This window comes from Polypterus senegalus, chromosome 11, assembly GCF_016835505.1.
Source record: "Polypterus senegalus isolate Bchr_013 chromosome 11, ASM1683550v1, whole genome shotgun sequence".
Taxonomy (NCBI): Eukaryota; Metazoa; Chordata; class Cladistia; order Polypteriformes; family Polypteridae; genus Polypterus; species Polypterus senegalus.
In genome coordinates this window covers 16,948,153-16,972,145 of record NC_053164.1, presented here as the reverse complement: position 1 = coordinate 16,972,145, position 23,993 = coordinate 16,948,153, and the positions used below count along the sequence as shown (strand labels likewise).

Here is a 23,993-nt window from a genome sequence, read left to right as displayed (position 1 = left end):
TCATTGAAAAAAAGTAATTGTATGTACTGATATTGAATGCTTCAAAATTAGATTTTCAGTGTGTTAACCATGTGGATATATGTCAGAGGGAGACATTTTTGTACACTGGGTCATTCCATTTCTCTCTTAGGAAAAGAAACCTGCAAATATTACATTTAAAGCCCAGCAGATGAACAGGCAATAGGAACCCAAGCCAAATTTCCTGCGTTATCCTGTAACTGATTATTGTGATGGCTGTTTACAGGATATCGGTATTTACTGTCTTGCAAAAGAGTCACCACTTTGAAGTTTTTGGCTGGTTGATATTACAAAGAATACAAAGTTGTGATAACAGAACTGGTCCTTCCTTGGAGGATGTCTATATTTACCTGACTTGGCAATTAACATGTTTGACAATATTGGTTTCTAAACAGCATATCTGTACTCATTAATGGTTGGTAACAATACATTTTGTTAACTTTTGTTTTCATTATTTGTTAAACCCAGGAAATTTAGATGTACCATTGTTTAAACTGATTGTCCAGAACTGATAATTGCAGGGACTGAAGGAGATTTAAGCTCTGGCCAGGAGAAGGCAAAAAAAGGGACAGTCCACTGAGAACACTGCCAAGGCACTCGAACAGAGCACAGGGGCTTGCAGGCTGACAAGGGTACATGGCTGGCACGACGTGAGGCACAAGGACGGCAATACTTCCAGGGAGGAAGAGACAGTGCCACAAGGAGACGCCGGTTATGGGTCCAGCGAGAGAGGGAAGCCGCATGAAAAGATCAAGCAAAGCTGGCAGACAAGAAATAAGGCGTGCCTAGGTCACAGAAACACAAGGAGCCTAGAGTGGAAAAAAAGGGAACGACGAAAAGACGCTGACAGGGATTCAACACTTTGACACAACTTCTGTTGGGAAAAGAGTGTCTGGTTAAAAGAGTGCATCCATGAACAGTTGAACGACTATGTGTTGGGGTAACACAGTGCGCAAACTGGACTCTGCACCACTAAAGGTTGTATCCTCCAATTCTTGTTTTTAATGGACTTTTAGAGTGTGGACTGTGTGTTTTCCTTTTTTAAAAAAAGGGAATTTCAAACCTGATATTGTTAGATTTTGTTTATGTTCATTTATCTTTTTAATGTACTTATTATTGTCTGGTGTAATAGAAGTTACTGTTTGTTTTCCTGAAATTACTGTTGTGTCTTTCATTGTGTGTTTACTCACCGCCCAATATAAAGAAACCTGTGTGCTATTATTGGTAAATTTCAGGAGTTCCCAGTCTCTTAATAAAACTGGGTGGCGTAGTCAGATATTTAAATGGTGTCTAAGTTAGATTACCTGTGTGACCAGACACCAGACACATATATAGTGGAATCATTGTATATACTGTACCTAAACAGCATGTAAATAGGATTGAAATTGTAGATGTTGGATTGCCTGTTGTATATGTAGGGTTTTCCATCTCAATAAGGTACAGTATCTGTATTTGTGAAGCAATATGTGGAGTTCTGTGTGTGGCTATAATCTGCCATAATACAATGAATGGTATACAAGCATTAAGAGAAATTCAAAGTATCAACATAAAGGATTATTTCAAGACTTGTGGCAATGAAATGTGATAAAACTGAAGGAATGGTAAGTAAACAAATAAAGAGTTTCCTAGGCCTATATAGTACTAGGGTGTTGTACCGTGTTAGCCATTATGAGAAGTGTAGCAGTGAGAAGTGAAGCAAAATTACACCATTTACTGGCTAACTAAAAAGATTACAATTTGCAAACTTTCAAGGCAGCACAGGCCCCTTTGAAAGTTTGCAAATCTTTTTAGTTGGCAAATAAAAGGTGTCATTTTGCTTGATTTCTCACTAGGCTTATGTAGTTATAGATATCAAAGATGACCAACAAGTAGTAAATTATCTTATAGATTGTGGAAAGTTACTAGGAAAGTTAGAAACTTAAGAGTACACAACTTGTCACTTGATTTGAACTATATCATGTTTTAGGTGAGGCTAATAGAAATCTTATGTTCTATTATACATTTACTTGTTAGGCAGATGTTTTTTTCTGAAATGATTTACAAAAGAGGTTAACATAATCATAATATACTGTATATGAGTATACATATCTATAAAACTAGTTAAAGACAAATATACAGAAAAATATTTTCTTTCATATATCCTAGAGTGAATGCTGTTGAAGGCCATGGTTATTTGCATCAGGTCAAATTAGTGTCTCATTCAGGGTTGGCTCCTACCTTGCATTTAACAATGACCACACAGGCTACTGATCTTCACAGCCCTGTATTGTATACAAGGAATCATAAAACTAAATGCACATCTTAGGTCTATGGGGAAAACTAAAGTCCTCAAATGAAAAAAAAAAAAACATGTAAATTTGGTTTCATCATACAGAGTTGTTAATTATTACAATGTGGAAATTTAGAATCTCTACCTGTCTCTTGTTGGAGGAGGGAGTTCATATTACATGACTTATCACTGAACTCCTCTGAAGAAAAATACTCTCCAAGCTTGCAGTCTTTTAAAAGAACTCCAGCACTGTGAAGAAATGGACACACTGCTTTAAAGTCATCAGATCACAATACATGTAAAAGCAAGGCAAAAAACACTATCGGCTGTAGCCCAACAATAGCATCATGTTGGCACCCTTTGTCTTAAATAACTTATATCAACTCAGAGAACATTTTTATCTTGACTTATTTCCAAAGACTACCATACCTATGAGAAAGACTTAACTGACATAATACACAATAGAAAACTATTTCAAATACAGATTCTCTGCATATTTACATGTTTTTTAAACCAAGTTTTTACTTCTTTCACAAATTAAGAAGAGAAATGAATGCTGACATTTTCTACATTTGAACAATGCATCTTGCATCATTTTACATACTAAAATCAAATAAAAGACAAATATTTGAACTAATTTCATAAAACCTCTGTACCTATTACATTGGTTCAGTTATGTGACTAAACTCAATGTCAGAACATATGAATACTATTTCTTGGTGCGTGCAAGTCTTATTGCTAATTTGTCTTAACTTTCTACCTCCTGCATTAGCAATTACACAAATGAAAGAAATAATTCAAGTTCATAAACTATCAGACTTCAAGGTGTAAATACTAACCACTGTAAACACTTACTTGATCAAGTACACAAGCTAGTTTCAAATATTTAAAGCTTTGCAGGAAGATAGTTTAATAACAAGATGTTTACTTAGTTTTTCAAGTCTCTATGATCTTAATAACTTTTGATATTATAATAGGAATCATGGATTTCAAGATTGTCCCAAAACTAAGAGTATAACTTGTATTGTAAAAATCATGACCCCTCAACCTTATAAGGTGATGCTTGATAAATATTAGGGTTTCATGGCATGAAAACTGGCCTTAAATAAGTGTCAGAGAAGCTTAGCCTATTTTAAAATGTGGTAACTACAAGAGATTATGGAAGATCCTGCAATTGATACAACCTTACAATCGGTCTGAATACTTACTTTTTCATATGCTATGAAGAAAATCAGAATTTTGAGATCCCAAGTTAATGTTATAGGCTAAATGATCCTGCTTACTACAATGTATTAATTTACTTGTGACAGCAGTAGTAATTCTTTTACTCAAACAAGAAAATTACTATTTGTCTCAAAACTGTGGTATTTAATTATTTTAAATATGTGTTTTGAATCATAAAACAGAAGACAATTAAAAGTAAGGTGAAGAAAGAATGGTCTATTAGGAGCAACTAGTAGTTACTAATTAAGAAACTGGATGGAACAAAGGTCTACAGCCAACACCACTCTCCAGGTTTGAGTTTGACACCCCTGCATACAGGGATGTCCTGTCATACCGTCATTCTCCAATGTGTTCCAAACCAACATTTTACTCTGCTGTAAACAGCCAAACGTTGGCTATCTTTAAGAGATGGCTGCAGAATTCTATTGTTACAGTACCACCCTTGACTGTGTCATATGAAGAAGATGGGTTCTCATATACATTGAGCAAATGAAAATTAAATTCCAAAGGTGTATTCATCTCTAGCAGTATTGATCATAGAGATTTACTGGGTTCACTGGTGATATTATTCCCCAGATGTTTTCTTAAAGATTACAAGTTAGGCTGGCTTAAACTATTTTTTTCCCTCCATGCACCCCATTCATGATAATTTGCAAGGCCAAAATAACATAACTGGGCTTTAACAGCCATATCGGATGGGGATGCCTAACCTGTTCTACCTGCCCCTCACACATTTCTACTACATACGTAGTCCACCTCATACTTTAAGGTGCTGTACGATGTGCTTTGCATCTATATGACTAATATACAGTGCATGTAAACGTGTGTAACATCACTACCCGCGTCAGTACCCCAGTTGGATTTGTTAATACTAAAAGTGCCAGAGAACCAGCTGAAACGTGGCTATCCAATGAAAACACCATTAACAGACATTTGGATATGAACCCAGCATGTGTGGGCTTGAAAAAAAGAACATGAACACCCTCCAAACCCCACCTTATCTATATTTTATTTAAAATTATATACAGTATATATATATATATATATATATATATATATATATATATATATATATATATATATATGCAGTCATTTCATTTGAGAGTTACATTACCTTTTAGAAGTTATAGTATAACTTACAAGTTTCTCTCATAGAGGTACAATGGCAGAGTGGTCAGCACTGCTTCCTCATTGCTCATTTTGCCACAATAATCAGTCCAGCATAGTTGCCAGATGTTTTCCTAGCCCACAGGGACACTTAAGACCACTGCACCATTATAATCCACTTGGAGTTTGTTTTACCAAAATTCCTCAAACATTTCTGTGTTTTCACCAAACTTGCAGAGCTAATTCAAAAGTATTTGCAGATCACTAATTTCTAGCTTTAAAAGTTCAATGATAACACAAAACTTGATTTTGCAGTTTGCGGCATCTATATTGTATTTGTTTTGAAACAAGAAGCATAAACCATAAATGCAAGAAGCTTGTAATTTGCATAATTTTAGCAAACAATACCTAATCTTTAGCCACTTAGAATACCCCTTTCATGTTCAGGCTCAAAAGGTTTTGATTACTTCTTGCATACATTAACTGTCAACAAGAGTTGGACTAAAATGCTTTATTAAAATAAATAACTTAAATACGCAAACTAGACCTTCAATAATAAGAATGACAAATATTAACTATATTAATTCTTGCTATCTTGACATGGCAATTAAACATATTTTACTAAAACTAAATTGGGCAATATTGTAATGTGCAAGTAAACCTAGTTTCTGGAAATGGTACCAGTGTTTTTTGTGGACTAAATAAATACTGTAATTTCAACACAAGAAGAAATATATGTTAAGCACACTTGTATGGGATTTGGATAGAAGTGATTGATGGATCCCCAATATTTAACTCTGGACTTGTAGAATAACAGTCTTTCTGAAAACATCTTTCTTCTTCCTTGACAGCCATCTCATTTAAAATGCAGGATGAACTGCCCTCTGGTAAATTTATGCACTCTATTTTTTCCAGCCCTGTAGAAGAAAAGTTAGAAGTTACATTAATCAATATTAATAAGATGTTTCTAAATGGCAGATTGCATAAAACTAGTTACCTGGGTATAGATGAGTAAATATGGCAATAGTAAAAATAGCACTTCAAAAATAAAAAAAAAAATAACTATCAAATACAAAAAATTTTTATGGTTATATCTGATACTATATCAAATTTAATAATCAAAAAACAATATTGTACCATGTTATTTAAAATTAAACAAGAAAGCTCCTTCCTTATAAGACATGGAGTGCTACTGTGGCTACAGATTTTCATTTCAACTCTTTTTTTAATTAGTGACCAGTTTTTGCTGCTAATTCTTTTTCATTTATTTTGATTTACTTGCTATACATGACTCAAACCCCTCAATTACTTATTGTTTTCCTTTATTAGCAGCTAAACAATAATGAGATACAATAAAAAAAAAATCAAGCCAACATATGACCAGCATCTTGTGTCCATCATGCATATCTGAAAATAAAGAAAGGCAAATGTGTCAGTAATATTGATTAGTTCAGCTCCACTAACATTCTGATGGAAATGTGGATGTGGCAGAATAAGAGCACCAACAATTCATGGAATTAAATAGCAGGCTTAAATATGAACAAGAACTGGCTTATAATTAAGGAACTGGTGAGGGTGAAACTGGTTGATGATTGCAGCCCCGAAGTTTGGCTCATTTCACCTGGTTTGATTCCATTTAAAGAAAAAATGAATCAATCTTAAACAAGTCAATTAAAATATTGGAAAAAGACGTTAATTAGCAGCAACTAGGAAATAATTAAGAAAAGAATTAGAATGATAGAATAAAACCCTACAGACCCCTGATCTAGAGCAATTTCTGTCATATTAAATATTTAAATTCCAAAATTTCACCCACATTTATGCTTCATATAAAAAATAGTCCCAAACACACAAAAAAAGATAATGGCAAAAGATTATATGTTTGCAGTATACACACAATCCCTATTTTTGCGAATTTCTAAGTGGCAGAATGGCAGTGCAAACAGACACAGCACCTGAATGCTCAGAAGCGTTTAACATTGTGTTTTTAATTGCTTTCTCTTAATTTAATCTGAAGCAGCGCATATCATATACAGTCATGAAGAACTATTATACATTGAAACAACGCAGCAGAACTCTCCTACGAGCACATCGGATTCCATCAGAGAAAGCCAAGGTACTGGAATTTCTGTGGCTTACCACATCAACTATGAATTGAAGCATGGATGCTGAGCTGCCCTCCAAAAAAGTCTAAGAAGAAATTCTAATAAACCAGCATATCTTTTCCCAGCATCTTCATTGCCAGAGTAATATCACTTCCTAATAAAATGAGCAAACTACAGCCTAATATACCATTAGCACGCATTCAAGACTGCTGCATAGTAATTATCTGTGAAACCTGGCTATGGTGTGCGTGTCGCTCAAGACCCCATAGGAACCAAAATAAGGATTTTGGCAAGAGTTGTGCAACTGATGTACAAACACAGCCATTATTGATAAGCACTGTTCCTCTGGAATCTGGAGTTTCTTACACTGAACTGTGGACACCTTTACTTACTGCAGAAGCTCTTTCATGTTTTTGTTATAGCCATATACATTCCATCAGATGCAAATGCTAACGAAGCATTTAACAATCACTTAACCGCTATTAGCAAACAGCAGAATGCTTACCATGATGGGGATTTTATCACAGCCAGTGATTTTAATCATGCCAACCCTAGGTCTGTACAACATGTTAAATGTGCTATCAGATGGGAAAACACAATGGACAGTATTTAATCTGATAGAAGATCACATATCTCGATTTTTAACTCCAGCTGATAGACCATATATAAAGTAAAAACCAACCATCAAGGATTGGTCAGATGGTGCATTATTCTAACTTCTGGGCTGTTTCTAACAAAAAAAAAAAAAACCTGGGACTGGTTTGCCAATCAACATATAAAGAAATACACTTCAATGGTACTGTTCTGTCCCAAACAGGAAAGCTTGGATGACAGAAGGACAGATTTGCCTGAAGGACTGCATTGCAGCCTTCAGTTTTGAAGATAAGAGTGTTGCATACTCCCGTTAGGAATAACCCAAAGAAAGCTATTTAAAACGCTAAATCACCAGACAAGCTGAGAATCGATGACCACAACAATGTCCAACATCAAGTGTGGCAGGGCATTCAACACATTACCAATTTTAAGGGCAAAAAGAAACCATCCACAGGCAGCAGTACCTCACTGGCAGAGGAGCTCAACTGCTTCTTTACTTGTTTTGAGACATGATAAACTGATGGAATATCTCCAACAACCACCACCAACTACATACTTACTGTGTAAGCACAGGATGTATGGCGAGTGGTCAGGACAGTAAATGAACAGAAGGCTGTTGGACCCAATTGAGTACCTGAAGGGTGTTCAAGGACTGTGCAACCAGCTTGCACAGGTCCGACAGCCACAATAATTCCATGTCAAAGCAGTCGGCCATCAGATATCTAAACGATTACAGACCAGTGGCCCTCACACCCATCATTATGAAGTACTTTGAAAATCTGGTTCTGAGGTATTAAAGAGACACCTGTGATTCTGTCAGTATCACTGCTAAGCTAAAGCTCAGTAATGGTAAAGGATGACAACAGGGAGCAACGGTGCTAGCAACAGGTGGGTTGCACAAAGTGTTGCCTTGCAAAAGCAAAGTCATGACCTGTATGGGGAAAAGTAGTGAATAGTACTTAGCATCAAAAAATCGTCAAGGATTTTCTCTTCTGTCCCATCAGTTTCATTATGGATGCAAATGAGGTATGTTGAAATTTTGAAAGTAGCACCAGCACTAAACACAGGTGCTGACAGAGGAGATAGAGGACTGAAAAACATCAGTTTGGAGTTGGTCCATTTTCGTGGTGTATTTATTAAAGGTTTAGTTTAAGGTCTTTCTTGATTTCTATTATATAATATTTGTTATGATGCCAGATTGAGTCATGTTTATTTGTGGTCATAAATCTGTGTGTACAAGGGTTTTAGAATGAGTCACCACAATTTCCCCTAAGTAAAATGCATGGTAGGGTCTGATCAGAGGCTGTGCCATTTTGAAACTGCAGGTTCTAAAATAAGGCCAAAGTTTACAATTTTTCATAAGGTATGGATTGACTAAGTGATAAATATAAAGAGAGAGAGAGAGACACACACAGACAGAGCGCAGACACACTTCGACAGAGGAAGGATGAGTGGCTCTGCAGTTGACTGCGGCACAGGAATACCTAGATCCACCAGTTAGCCAATGGAGGCTCTTGCTTTTTATTTAAGGAACAAGAGTTTATTTAGTTTATGGGGTTGCTGCAGTGATCATTATTTTAGTTTAATTTTTTTTGAAGGTTGCTTTAATTACCCCAGACTCTAAATAGTGGTTAAGTCCCTTGGATTTTGATTCTCCATATTCTTTTGAAAATGTTTTGATTTTTGCTTTTTTTTTTTTTTTACTTCTTCACTGTAAATAAAGAGCATAAATACCATACATACAAATACACATACAGCACAATCTCTTTTAACCAGCCACCTCGGGACTGGACCCATGGCCAGTTGCCGTTTTGGCCTGTTAATCCAAAGCATACCTATTTTCATGTAGAAAAATATTTCTAAGGTATGTACTGTTCCTCTTCAACGTTCCTGAAGAAACCATATGCACAAGGCTTTATCGACGATTTCGCACATGGTTTTTTTTTTCCTCGTACAATGACTGGACAGTGTGGTGTAGCGGCTTAGCGAGGGGGCGTAGTACGTGTTGCCAATCGTTCCCAGGAAATTTGTGATGCTGAAGAAAGCAGTCGCTCCAGCTGAGCAATCACGGAGCTGGAGTGACTGGTATTGAAGATGACTTGGCCATCGAAAGGCAGCGGCAGTCGTGGAAGCTTTGGGCTGGTTTAGTCCCAGCGTGAGTGCCCTGGCTGCTGGGGAAAGAACCCAAGTCTCGTTCCAGATGGGGCCCAACGTAGCCAGGGATCGGAGGGCAACCAAACCAGTGTGGAAGGCAGCTGCATCTGCAGCTAGGGTGACTCCCTTGTTGCGAAGCCCAATGGGAGAAGAAAGGGAGCTGCCAGGTACAAAGAAGAAGGGACTGTGCTTTGGATTCTAAGAGACCACTTCCAGCCATTGTTTTAACCTCGTTTGCGTTGTTTTTAAAGGACTTGTTCTTTTACTAATGGATTTTAACCTCCGCTCATTCACTCATTTTAATGGATTATTTATTTAAAGAAGACTTTTGATACACTGGACTTTATTTAATTTGAACACTGTTTTGTTGTTTGCTGGTTTTAAAATATCTCTCACCTTCCGGGAAAGAAGGAAGTGCATACATATAATATAAAGAAGAACTCAGGATAAAAAAAAAAATATATATATATATTTTATTTTAACAGGCCCGGTTAATCCGTTGGCCGGTTAATGCGAGGCCAGTTAAGAGGGATTGTACTATATTTATAAACAAATAAACATACACACATTATATATATAAATTTGTATATATTTTTGGGGTTTGGATTTATAGGTGTGGCTTTCTGAAATATGGTATTTTTCTTTATTTGGATGATAAGCATTTTAAGTACTGCTGTGGTGTGATTTTTATTTTTTTTTCTTTCCATCATTGTGAAGCACCGGGAAAGAAAGAAATTCCAGTGTTTTTTTTATTATTCTTCAACATCTTCTTTGTGAATAGAGGGAACTAACATAGTGTCTTATTAGCAAAGCCATTTCCTGATCAAAACTTGGTAAGTGTAACCTTGCTACTTTTAAATTATTTTCTGAGCATTTGTTACATAGTGGTGGCCTGTACTGATTTGGAACGTGTACAACAGCAATCAGATTTGCCTGAGCATCTAGATGTTTTACAAGACTGGTTGAAGGATCCTGTAAAGGCAGGATCAAAGCAGGGAGTAATCTCTCTGCATTCCCAGTTGGTAGTAAGTTGATACTTCCATTTCACACCTGCAAAGTGTAGCGAGTAATCAACTTATATGTTCTGCCATCAGCAATCCAGCACAAAAATTGGCTTTCCAAGTTCAAAGAATCCAGAAATTCTGAGGGTGCACTCAATTTGGTGGAAGAGAGTGAAGCTTTTTTTAGCATTAAGACCTCTATCAGGCCAATAACTGATACGAAATTTTTGAGAAAATAAAAATGTCACCGTTCTTAAGACGAGACCTAAAACCAAGGTCCTGACTCTATGTGGTCATTAAAGATTAAGGTGTATCCTAGCTAAGTTGTCCACATTGTCTGGTCATTCTGGCCCCCCAATCACCCCCTGTCTCTGATCGGCTAACTATCTCTCAACCCTTCACCACCTAATTGTAAATGTGTGGTGAGCGTACTGACGTAAATTGGCTGCCATCACATCATCCAAGTGGATGCTGCACATTAGTGGTAGTTGAAGTGACTCCTTATTCACTGTGTAACATGCTCCAAATACCTTGAAAAGTGCTATATAAATTTAATGAATTATTATTAACACTGTCCAGCAAGGACTTGCAAGAAGTTGGTGGCTGTCCACTAGGGGGAACATTGCCAAATGGGCAGAATTTAAAACCACATTCTCCTACCATTGGATTACCATGCCAACTTAAAGAGCAGCTCCAGTCAATAGTTCCAAGGACCCACTCAAACACTAAGAAACTTTGCCTTTGAGTCCTGTGCTCAGTGCTTTAAATGGAAATTGGGGATGTCAGAAGAGGAAACCATTTCTCACATCCTAAAAGCATTGTAACCCTCGACCTGCCAGCAGTTGAAGGGGTGTGGTATCCACAGATAGAGCCTGGTGAAAACTGGTACTCGGTGGGGAGGGATTGTGGATTAGCAAAAAGTAACAAAGGCTGATGTGGTTACCCAGTTTCGGTAATGATTACTGTAGTGGAAAATGGTAAAAACAAAGTTGAACGAGTATACAGGTTAATAGTGAAGGAATATGTATGCAGGAAAGGGTTTGCCTTATTATTATTACTGTAGATTAAAATTTCCCTGCCGGTAGGACTTCATGTTAATGGTCGTTGAACTCACCATTTTCTTTTTACCTTTAAATATGTCTCTCTATTTATGATATATATATATATATATATATATATAAACTGCTCAAAAAAATAAAAGGAACACTTTGAAAACACATCAGATCTCAATGGGAAAAAGAAATCCTCCTGGATATCTATACTGATATAGACTGGGTAATGTGTTAGGAACGAAAGAATGCCACATCGTTTGATGGAAATGAAAATGATCAACCTACAGAGCCCTGAATTACAAAGGCGCCCAAAAATCAAAGTGAAAAATTATGTGGCAGGCTAGTCCATTTTGCCAAAATTTAATTGCAGTAACTCAAAATTGTATGCAGCACTTTGTATGGCCCTTGTGTTCTTGTATACATGCCTGACAACATCGGTGCATGCTTCTAATGAGATGACAGATGGTGTTGTGGGGGATCTCCTCCCAGATCTGGACCAGGGCATCACTGAGCTCCTGGACAGTCTGAGGTGCAACCTGGTGGCATTGGATGGACCAAAACATAATGTTCCAGAGGTGTTCTATTGGATTTAGGTAAGGAAAGTGTGGTGGCCAGTCAATGGTATCAATTCCTTCATCCTCCAGGAACTGCCTGCATACTCTCACCACATGAGGCCAGGAATTGTCGTGCACCAGGAGCCACTGTACCAGCATAGGTACATTACATTATATATATATATATATATATATATATATATATATATATAGGTGTGTATATATATATACACACATACACAGTATATACAGTGCATCCGGAAAATATTTACAGCACATCACTTTTTCCACATTTTGTTATGTTACAGCCTTATTCCAAAATGGATTAAATTCATTTTTGCCCTCAGATTCTGCACACAACACCCCATAATGACAACATGAAAAAAGTTTACTTGAGGTTTTTGCAAATTTATTAAAAATAAAAAAACTGAGAAAGCACATGTACATAAGTATTCACAGCCTTTGCCATGAAGCTCCAAATTGAGCTCAGGTGCCTCCTGTTTCCCCTGATCATCCTTGAGATGTTTCTGCAGCTTAATTGGAGTCCACCTGTGGTCAATTCAGTTGATTGGACATGATTTGGAAAGGCATACACCTGTCTATATAAGGTCCCACAGTTGACAGTTCATGTCAGAGCACGAACCAAGCATGAAGTCAAAGGAATTGTCGGTAGACCTCCGAGACAGGATTGTCTCAAGGCACAAATCTGGGGAAGGTTACAGAAATATTTCTGCTGCTTTGAAGGTCCCAATGAGCACAGTGGCCTCCATCATCCGTAAGTGGAAGAAGTTCAAAACCACTAGGACTCTCCCTAGAGCTGGCCGGCCATCTAAACTGAGCCATCAGGGGAGAAGGGCCTTAGTCAGGGAGGTGACCAAGAACACGATGGTCACTCTGTCAGAGTTCCAGAGGTCCTCTGTGGAGAGAGGAGAACCTTCCAGAAGGACAACCATCTCTGCAGCAATCCACCAATTAGGCCTGTATGGTAGAGTGGCCAGACGGAAGCCACTCCTTAGGAAAAGGCACATGGCAGCCCGCCATGTATTTTGCCAAAAGGCACCTGAAGGACTCTCAGACCATGAGAAACAAAATTCTCTGGTCTGATGAGACAAAGATTGAACTCTTTGGTGTGAATGCCAGGCGTCATGTTTGGAGGAAACCAGGCACTGCTCATCACTAGGCCAACACCATCACTACAGTGAAGCATGGTGGAGGCAGCATCATGCTGTGGGGATATTTTTCAGCGGCAGGAACTGGGAGACTAGTCAGGATAAAGGGAAAAATGACTGCAGCAATGTACGGAGACATCCTGGATGAAAACCTGTTCCAGAGTGCTCTTGACCTCAGACTGGGGCGACGGTTCATCTTTCAGCAGAACAACGACCCTAAGCACACAGCCAAGATATGGCCCAGCCAGAGCCCAGACTTGAATCCGATTGAACATCTCTGGAGAGATCTTAAAATGGCTGTGCACCGATGCTTCCCATCCAACCTGATGGAGCTTGAGAGGTGCTACAAAGAGGAATGGGCGAAACTGGCCAAGGATAAGTGTGCCAAGCTTGTGGTATTATATTCAAAAAGACTTGAGGCTGTAATTGATGCCAAAGGTGCATCGACAAAGTATTGAGCAAAGGCTGTGAATACTTATGTACATGTGATTTCTTAGTTTTTTTATTTTTAATAAATTTGCAAAAACCTCAAGTAAATTTTTTTCACATTGTCATTATGGAGTGTTGTGTGTAGAATTCTGAGGAAAAAAATGAATTTAATCCATTTTGGAATAAGACTGTAACATAAAATGTGGAAAAAGTGATGTGCTGTGAATACTTTCCGGAAGCACTGTACATATATATATACTTAGTGGAACCTCAGTTCACGACCATAATTCGTTCCAAAACTCTGGTCGTAAACCGAATTGGTCATGAACCGAAGTAATTTCCCCCATAGGATTGTATGTAAATACAATTAATCTGTTCCAGACCGAATGAACTGTATGTAAATATATTGTATATTTTTTTAAAGATTTGTAAGCACAAATAGTTAATTATACCATAGAATGCACAGCGTAATAGTAAACTAAATGTAAAAACATTGAATAACACAGAGAGAACCTTGAACAACAGAGAAAACTAACATTGCAAGAGTTTGCGATATTGCCTTACGAACCGCTTGCTGTAAACACTTTTTTCAATGAGTTTTAAGCACAGGGAAAAAAAACGAACATTTAAGAAATCCATAATTTAATAAACCACCAAGAAAGTAACATTGCAACAAATCACACTACAAACCACTTGCTGTAAACACATTTTTTTAATGAGTTTTAAACACAGGGAAAAAAATGAACATTTGAAAAATCCGTAATACAAAAACTAACCATAAACCACCAAAAAAACTAACCTTGCATGAGTCAAGTTCTGGCATTAAGCAAGTGAGGAGGAACTGGGTGGAGAGGAGGTTACAGTTTTGAGGGAGAGTCCAGCTCCATGAGGGAGGAATGTTCTCCTTCAGGTGTTTTCTCTGTTGTAATTTCTTGGGTTTCTGGTGTTTTTAGCTGTTTTTCTGGTGGATAAGACTTCGCGAAATAGAAGTCTAATGTGACTTGCCTTTTCCTACGCATTAAAAGTTTTCGGAAACGCGAGACGACATTGTCGTTCATCATGTTTATCACTCTGTTCGTAACCACTTTGTCAGGGTGGTTCTTCTCAAAAAAATCCTGGCACTCGTTCCATTTTTCCATGATGGCTTTTATCGGATCACTTTTTATATCCGCCCTTTCCTCTTCTTCCCCGGAGAACTGCTCCTCAGTAAGCAACCTAAGCTGCTCCTGCTGGAATCAGCGAGTTCCTCTGTCATCAGCTCCTTCGCAGTTGAAGACTTGTTGCAGGATGTAGCTTTCCACTAATTTTGTGAAATTTATCACAAATTCTTTCGCAGCTTCAGCGTTTGAACTAGCAGCCTCTCCATGCCATACTACACTATGAATGCCACTTCTCTTGCGAAACTTTTCAAACCATCCTCTACTGGCTTTAAATTCCTCACTTTCGGCACTCGTAGAAGGATAGTTTTGCAGCAAATCGCCATAAACCTTCCTGGCTTTCTCACATAACAATGCCTCGCTTACGCTGTTCCCTGCAAGTTGCTTCTCGTTCAGCCACACTAGCAACAGCTTTTCCACCTCTTCGGGCACTTGACGCCTCTGCCTGGTTAACACTTTAACTCCTTTTGCAACATGACTTGCTTTAATGGCCTCTTTCTACTTTAGAATAGTCGAAATCGTAAATTTTGACTTCTTGTACTCAGCAGCAAGATCAGTAACACGAACGCCACGCTCATGCTTTTCAATAATTTCTTTCTTTACTTCGATTTCAATTTTCTTCAAACCTTTCTTCTCACCACTCTTCACTTGCTTAGAAGCCATGGTTAACTGCAAAAGCACACGAAATACTGTAGAGCACAAAGAGTTTACACCAAAAGCACACACGTCTGACTGAGAACAATGCACAGGGAGAGGCTGAACACATGCTGAAATGCAGTAATTGGCACGTACGAACCGGAAGGGAAACGAAATAGAGCACAAAGAGTTCACAGCGAAAGCATGCATGCATGTGCAAGCATTCACGTCTGACTGAGAACAATGCAACACGTGCAGATATAATCGACGCGCACAAACCGAAAATGAAACTGGCTTGTTTGTATACCGAGTTTGTGGTCGTGAACAGAGGCAAAATTTTGGCAAACTTTTTGGTCGTAAACCGAATTGTACATGTTCCGAGACGTTCGTGAACCGAGGTTCCACTGTATATATACATATATACAAAAAAATTAAGTTTCAGATGGCTAAGTCAGAGGGTCTGGGGTGGGGGCTGGGGGTGGATATTGCGTGTGAAGTCTTGCTTATTATGAATATGTTCTTCTTAAGTTTGCATATGCCTGATTTATGTCCAAGCGTCTGTTGATGGCGTTCTCATTTGATCAAATGCATATATATATAATATATACTATATATATATACATACATACACACACACATATACATACATATATACAGTATACAGTGCATCCGGAAAGTATTCACAGCACATCACTTTTTCCACATTTTGTTATGTTACAGCCTTATTCCAAAATGGATTAAATTCATTTTTTCCCTCAGAATTCTACATACAACACCCCATAATGACAACGTGAAAAAAACCTGAGATTTTTGCAAATTTATTAAAAATAAAAATATATATATATGGACTGATATGGTAATGTGTTAGGAACAAAACGATGCCACATCGTTTGATGGAAATGAAAATTATCAACCTACAGAGGGCTGAATTTAAAGACAGACCAAAAGTGAAAAAATGACGTGTCAGGCAGGCAAGTCCAATTTGCTGAAATTTCATTGCAGCAACTCAACATCGTACTCATTAGAGTTTATGGCCCCACATGCTTGTATGCATGCCTGATAACATCGGGACATGCTTCTAATGAGACAATGGATGGTGTCCTGGGGGATCTCCTCCCAGATCTGGACCAGGGCATTACTGAGCTCCTGGACAGTCTGAGGTGCAAAATGGCGGCGGTGGATGAACCAAAACATAATGTCTTACCCAGAGGTGTTCTACTGGATTGAGGTCAGGCGAGTAAGCGTGGGAGCCAGTCAATGGTTTCAATTCCTTCATCCTCCAGGAATTGCCTGCATGCTCTCGCCACATGAGGCCAGTCATTGCTGTGCACCAGGAGGAACTCAGGACCCACTGCAACAGCACATGGTCTGACAATGGGTCCAAGGATTTCATGTTGATACCTAATGCCAGTTAAGGTGCCATTGTCTAGCCTGTAGAGGTCTGTGTGTCCCTCCATGGATACGCCTCCCCAGACCATCACTGACCCACCACCAAACTGATCATGCTGAATGATGTTACCGGCAGCATAACGTTCTCCACAGTTTCTCCAGACATCTGTCACATGTGCACAGGGTGAACCTGCTCTCATCTGTGAAAAGCACAGGGTGCCAGTGGTGGACCTGCCAATTCTGGTATTCTATGGAAAATGCCAATCAAGCTCCACGATGCCAGGTGGGCAGTGAGCACATGGCCCACTAGAGGACATCAGGGCCTCATGCCACACTCATGAAGTCTGTTTCTGATTGTTTGGTCAGAGACATTTACACCAGTGGCCTGCTGGAGGTCATTTTGTACGGCTCTGCAGTGCTCATCCTGTTCCTCCTTGCCACAAGGAGCATGTAACGGTCTTGCTGATGGGTTAAGGACCTTCTACGAGGGGCCCTGTCCAGCTCTCCTAGAGTAAATGCCTGTCTCCTGGAATCTCCTCCATGCCCTTGACACTCTGCTGAGAGACACAGCAAACCTTCTGGAAATGAATGGCACATGGTATTGATGTGCCATACTGGAGAAGTTGGACTACCTTACTTGCAATCAGTGTACAGAATTTGTAGAGGTCTTTGATTTCCTGTATGTAGTTGCATATATAGCTTCTTCGTCTTTTGGCTGGTCCCGTTAGGGGTCACCACAGCGGACCAACTGTTTCCATATTTTCCTGTCCCCAGCATCTTGCTCTGTCGCACTCATCACATGCATGTCCTCTCTCACCACATCCATAAACCTCCTCTTAGACCTTCCACTTTTCCTTTTGTCTGGCAGCTCTACCCTTAGCACCATTCTCCCAAAATACCCAGCACCTCTCCTCTGCACATGTCCAAACCAACGAAAACTCACCACTCTGACTTTGTCTCCAAACAATTTAACCGAGCCGACCCTCTAATGTCCTTATTTCTAATCCTGTCCATCCTCGTCATACCCAATTCAAACCTTAGCATCTTTAACTCTGCCGCCTCCATGTCTGTCTCCTGCCTTTTTGTCAGTGCCACCATCTCCAGACCATACAAAATAGCTGGTCTCACTACCGTCATGTAGACCTTCGCTTTCACTCTTGCTGGTACTCTGTCACAAATTACTCCTGACACTCTTCTTCTCCTACTCCATCCTGCTTGCACTCTCTTCTCCACTTCTCTCCCACACTCCCCATTACTCTGTACTATTGATCCCAAGTATTTAAACTCATCCACCTTCACCAACTCTACTCCTTTTATCCTTAAGGACTCCTGTCTAATCTCATCTGTCAATCTGTCCATCCAAAAATAGCAAATAAGAAAGGGCTCAGAGCAGATCCCTGACGTAATCCCCCCTCTACCTTGAATGCATCTGTGACTGCAGTCCTCACCAGTGTAACACTTCCCTCGTACATATCCTGTACCATTCTTACACACTTCTCTACCACTCCTGACTTCAAATCATACAAAACCACAGCTCCTCTCGAGGCTCCCAGTCATATACTTTCTCCAGGTCCACAAAGACACAATGAAACTCCTTCTGGCCTTCTCTATACTTTACCATCAACACCCTCCAAGCAAACATCACATCTGTAGTTGACTTTCCTGATATGAAACCATACTGCTGCTCACTAATTATTACCTCTCTTCTTATCCTAGCTTTCACTACTCCTCTTTCCCATAACTTCATGGTGTGGCTGATCAATTTTATACATCTGTAGTTACTACAACTTTGTACATTCCCCTTATAATTAAAATATGGTACCAGTACACTTCTCCACAAATAAGGCATCCTCTCACTTTCCAAGATTGCATTAAACAATCTAGTTAAAAATTCCACTGCCTTCTCTCCTAAACACCTCCATGCTTACACAGGTGTGTCATCTGGACTAACTGGTTTCCCATTCTTCATCCTCTTCATAGATTTCCTTACTTCCTCCTTGCGAATTAATTGCAGTTCCTGGTTCATTATTTCCACATCAAAGAACCTTCTCTCTCTCACTCTCTTTCATTTTCTTCATTAATTAACCTTTTAAAGTACTCTTTCAATCTATTCAACACACTCTCCTCGTTTGTGAGTACATTTTCATCTTTATCCTTTATCACCCTAACCTGCTGCACATCTTTTCCAGCTCAGTCCCTCTACCTAGCTAATCCATACAAATCCTTTTCTCCCTCCTTAGTGTCCAGCCTCTCATACAACTAATCATACCTCTCTCTTCACCTAACACCTTATGTCCTTGTACTCCTGTTTACTTTCTTTATCTCTCGGATTATACCACTTCTTCTTTGCAAACTTCTCCCTCTGTATATTCTCCTGTTCTTCTCCATTCCACCATCAGGTCTGCTTGTCCTCCTTCTTCTGTTCAGATTTCACACCAAGCACCCTTATAGCAGTCTCCCTTACCACTTTTGCTGTAGTTGCCCAGCTCTCTGGTAACTCTTCTCTGCCACCCAGTGCCTGTCTTACCTCCTCCCTGAACTTCACCTTACAGTCTTCCTTTTGTCAACTTCCACCAATTGATCCTTGGCTCTGTCCTCGTTCTCCTCTTCTCAATCTCCAGCATCATCCAACAGACCACCATCATATCCTTCCTAACTATGCTTTCCCCAGCCAACACTTTAAAGCCTCCAATCTCCTCCAGACTAACTCTCCTGCACAGGAGTCACATGCAATCATATTCACTCTTTCCTACCTCATACTGCTTGATCACCTTCATTTTTGTGTCAAGATAAATTGCCTATTTTCCTGTATATGTAAGACAAATGTAACCGAATGCTGCAGGTAATAAACTGAGATCAAGATGTCATGGCATACAGAGCTCGCATGGCAAAAACTGTTGTTTTCCCAAGAGGCATGGTAGCGGTCGTAAGTCTAATGATTGAAAGATCCATAAGTTGTAAGTCAATGACTTACCTGTATACAGCTGCATATGTAGCTGCATATGTGGCAATGAAACTGTTTGCAAGATGATTAATCTCAGTTTTACACTGAAAATAGTTTCTTTTAACACACTACACTCATTTTTTTAAATCTTTCCCATAATCAAAATTACTTACGATCATATGTCTTTTCAAGCACCTCTTGCAAGTTTAGTGGAGCCAGCTCAGTCTGAAGCACCTCAATGTGCAACTGAAGGAATTCTAGATATTTCAACAAATGGATCAACGTCTCCTTCTGAAAAGCCAAAAAGAAACAAAGCATGCTAAATGCTCATATCATAAGTAAATTCAAACTGAACACCCATCTTTGCTTTGTTTCATTCAAAGAATGTCCTTCTACTTGTATCAGTCATATTTAGTTGGACATTGTATATGCCCAATTATTCTTTATTTACTTCTATGACTTTAAAGAAATGCATATTTATTCTATTATGATAGAAAGTGTATATTTATTTCCAGTTGTCCTGTCATCAATTCACTCAGATGCAACAATATTTTAGTTTTATTACAAATGAATATTGGGGCGCTTTTCCACTGCATAGTACGGCACGACACGCTTCAGTTCAGCTCACTTTTGGGTGGTTTTCCACTGGGAACAGTACCTGGTACCTGGTCCTTTTTTTAGTACCACCTCAGCCGAGGTTCCAAACGCGCCGAACCGTTACCAAAACGTGACGTGTAAACTCTGCTGGTCACTGATTGGCCGGAGAAAATCGTCATTACTGCGTCACTGAACTTGCGACACGAGACACAACAGACCCGCTAGATTTTTAGCGCAGCCAGCAAAGGTTCGGATGCACCATATTGTTTTAACCAAAAATGGCTGTTTCGTGGTCTATTGAGGAAGTACAGACGTTCCTCTCATTGGTAGCTGAGGGACGGATTCAGCGAGAGCTGGATGGGGCGACGCGGAATGAAAAAGTTTTTCAGGAGGTCGCTAAGCTCTTGGGCGCACACGGCTACCATCGGACTTACAAACAGTGTAGGGACAAGTTAAAAAAAAATGTTGTGTGTTTGTTTGTGGCGTTTACGATGATGTCACGGCAGTAGAGGCGGTGCAACTATAACGACACGTGAATAATCCCACCCACTCTAAAGCGGTACTAAACTGCAGTCGAAACGCAAACCGAGCCGAACTGAGCTGAACCAAGGTGAGCCTTACTATGCAGTGGAAAAGCGCCATTGGTTATCAGGGCATCCAAGAACAAAATAAAAAAATCAATTGCCAATTCTGTTTTAACTCACATTATGAAACTGGCAGCAAACAAATTACCATAACCTTTAAATTGAAGTAAATGTATGTAGGGCCAGACTGATATTGATTTTTTTGATTGATAACAATACTTATATGTTGGCCGTAAAGATAACCATATCGTAACAATATTGCTCTTGTTTTGAAAGAATAAGTTTGATATTTTTCAAGTCAATGTTATTTCTTCACAAACATGGCATAAATGTATTTGCCACATGAAACTGATTTCTAAAGTTAAGTGCTTTCTATCAATTTAAAAAAAACATCTTGCCTGCACTGGAATTTTACAATGCAGCCAATGGGGCACAAAAAGACAAAGCACAATACTCAGTGAGTATCTATTTGCTAAATTTAGCCCTTTAAAAGATAAAATAATTAGTGTTGACTTAAATATGAACAATGCACATCAAATATAACAAAGATGAAGTACAAAATATTTAAGGGATTAATGCATGAACAAACGAATCAGTGCATACATATATATCCTGAGAGATGTGTTCAATAGTGAAATTAATTAAACTGAAATGTATTTTTCTGCATATATCTGTATCTATAATGCAAAGTTAACAAACTCACTCATCAACTAAACACTATTTTCCATTCAGTTAACTCATTGAGGGCTGAATAATTTTTTCGGCTGTATTCATTCAGGCTCCGGTCGCCAGAGCTAAATGCAAGTCTGACAAGAGTGAAGTGTATGCACAAAGCAAAATACTCTGTGGACTACGTTTTGTATTTTATAGCTAAATTGGACGCTTGCTTAAATCGGACTGAGTGTGATTTTGATGCACTACACTGTGCGAAGACACTAATGTATGTCACTATAATTCGACACTCGCCTTGAAAAAGTTAAAAAGCAGAAGTTTGGCAGGATGGTACATTTATGACAGCAGGTATCCACTTGGAATGGACATTTTGATATGTCAATATTTAAGGGTAAAATACCTCCCACAAAAGAAGAACCAAATACCCCAAAGTCTCCAAATGTCTTTACAGATTTTATGCAAACTTGTTAATGTTAAGGAAAAACAAAATTAACAGGTATTAGACTGAGAAATGGAGCTTGCCAGTTTATGAAAGTTAATACTGTAGGTAGAAGCAAAGTGAAAGCTAGAAGAAATACATGTTTAGGAAGTGCTTGCCAGGCGTTGTAGCTCTAAGCGTAATCAATTTTGCACAGCTGGGACCCAGTTTTACCTCTTTAAGTTCCTTCATGACCCACGGATAGCATCTGAAGTGTAAAATGGGTTTTCCAGCTTTGTGAATCCTGTGTGATTAGAAAAGCAAAGGGAAGGAGAAGGGTCTAGCTGCAGCCTGCAATACCTATGACGTCAGACACGGAACGCCCTTCATATCACGGAACGCCCTTTGATGTCAGTTTCAATACACCAATCATTGTTTTTGTCGGCACTTGAAGGAATGGTGGACTTTGAATGAGGAAAGAAGAATAAGACAGAGTTTGAAATCAAGATGGCAGTGAGTTTGTTGCAAGTTTTATTAATATTAGATAATATACTTTACGGGAAGGGCACGAATTATACCAGAGGGTATTAAAGATGTTAGTTGAATTGACTTTCCGGTGCCGTGCAATACTAAGCGTTCTTAGAAAGTATTAAACAACAAGCAGGTCCATTTGTGTAGCGTATTGCAACAGGGTTGTTTGGAATACTCAATTCGAAGTAGTAAATCGACAGATTCAGCTGTCGATTATTTTTTATAATAACTATTATTATATGTACAGTAGACCCCTGCGAAGTCACGGTTCAGAGTTTGTGGCCTCAGTCATTTGTGGATTTTTCCTTAGAACCTATCTAATAATTGTTAGCGGAAACCACAAATATCCTCTGCAATTTTTATGGCTTTTATTGTGGCAATACTGCACTGTAGAGAGAACAGGAAGCAACTGTAGTGGAAAACACGGCTAGTGTAGCCAATAGAATTTGAAACTGCAACTCCCAGCAGTCCCTGCAGTGGCTCTGATTGGTCTTCTGCCGAGGGTGCTGGGGTTGTTGGGGTCAAAGGATGTCAGCGTGGCTTTTAAAAAGGGGGTCGGTGACCAAAAGCAAAAAAATGTTTTTGTAATTTTTTTTTTCCAAGTTCCTGTCTGCCTTCTGTTGGGTTACCTGTACTTATTCATTTTGTCCTGGATTGTTTCATGGTTGGCGTCTTAATTGTCTGCCATCTGCCTGTATACGTGAGGTCTGTAAGTGGATTCATGGTCATCCTGCGAAGAAAGGACCGCTCCTGAACCCGTCCACCTGTCTTCACCATTTCAGGAACTACCGTTAGAACTATCGTACATTCCCATTCAACGTTTGTATCTCTGGACTATCTATTTTCATCATTACAATTCATCCGTTGCCATTTTTCATGAACCTTTTCATGATTTACTGTGTGTGTTTTGTTTGTTTGTGCTTTTTTGTATTTAATGTGTAATCGCCGTAAGGGGCACAGGGATGGTATAGTTGTTTTTTTATCTCATTTGTTTTTATTACATTCTTTATTTGCTGTTTGATTAATGGTTTACTTTGTTTTTGTCTCTGTTTGTGAGTGCGCGTGGGTCGGGTAAAGGCTGGGTGCTTCCCTGGAATCTCCACCATTAAAATAAATAAATCACTGTCTTCTCGATGGTGTGAATCTTAGCGGCACCAGACCGCTACAGCGTTACTCATTTCTCTTTGCTGCTGATTGACTGTGAAACATCTCCTGCTGAGTGTTGTTGTGTTTTCCGTTTACTTAAAAACCTGAACAGCACCTGTCCTTTTTGGCGGATTGCTTTGTTTCTCATTCCATCCCCAGACATTCTCTGCTCCTGTTGGGGGTTGTGCTCCCCTATAATGTTTGTCTATTCTTTAATTGATAACTAACTGCATACTGAGCTTG

General features: G+C 39.0%; 1 protein-coding gene across 4 annotated transcripts in view; it reads right to left on the bottom strand.

The window, feature by feature from the left end:
- LOC120539742 overlaps positions 1-23,993 on the bottom strand; it is a 55,368-nt gene that overhangs the window by 12,997 nt on the left and 18,378 nt on the right. For all 4 annotated transcript variants that reach the window (XR_005635662.1, XM_039770124.1, XM_039770125.1 and 1 more), the window contains exons 4-6: positions 19,976-20,093; positions 5,367-5,535; positions 2,433-2,536 (exon numbers count right to left, since the gene is read on the bottom strand). Coding sequence is in view for 3 of the 4 variants with exons in the window: in XM_039770124.1 (XP_039626058.1) it covers positions 2,433-2,536; positions 5,367-5,535; positions 19,976-20,093 (391 nt within the window). In the remaining variant the exon portion in view is untranslated. The remainder of the gene's footprint in view (positions 1-2,432; positions 2,537-5,366; positions 5,536-19,975; positions 20,094-23,993) is intronic.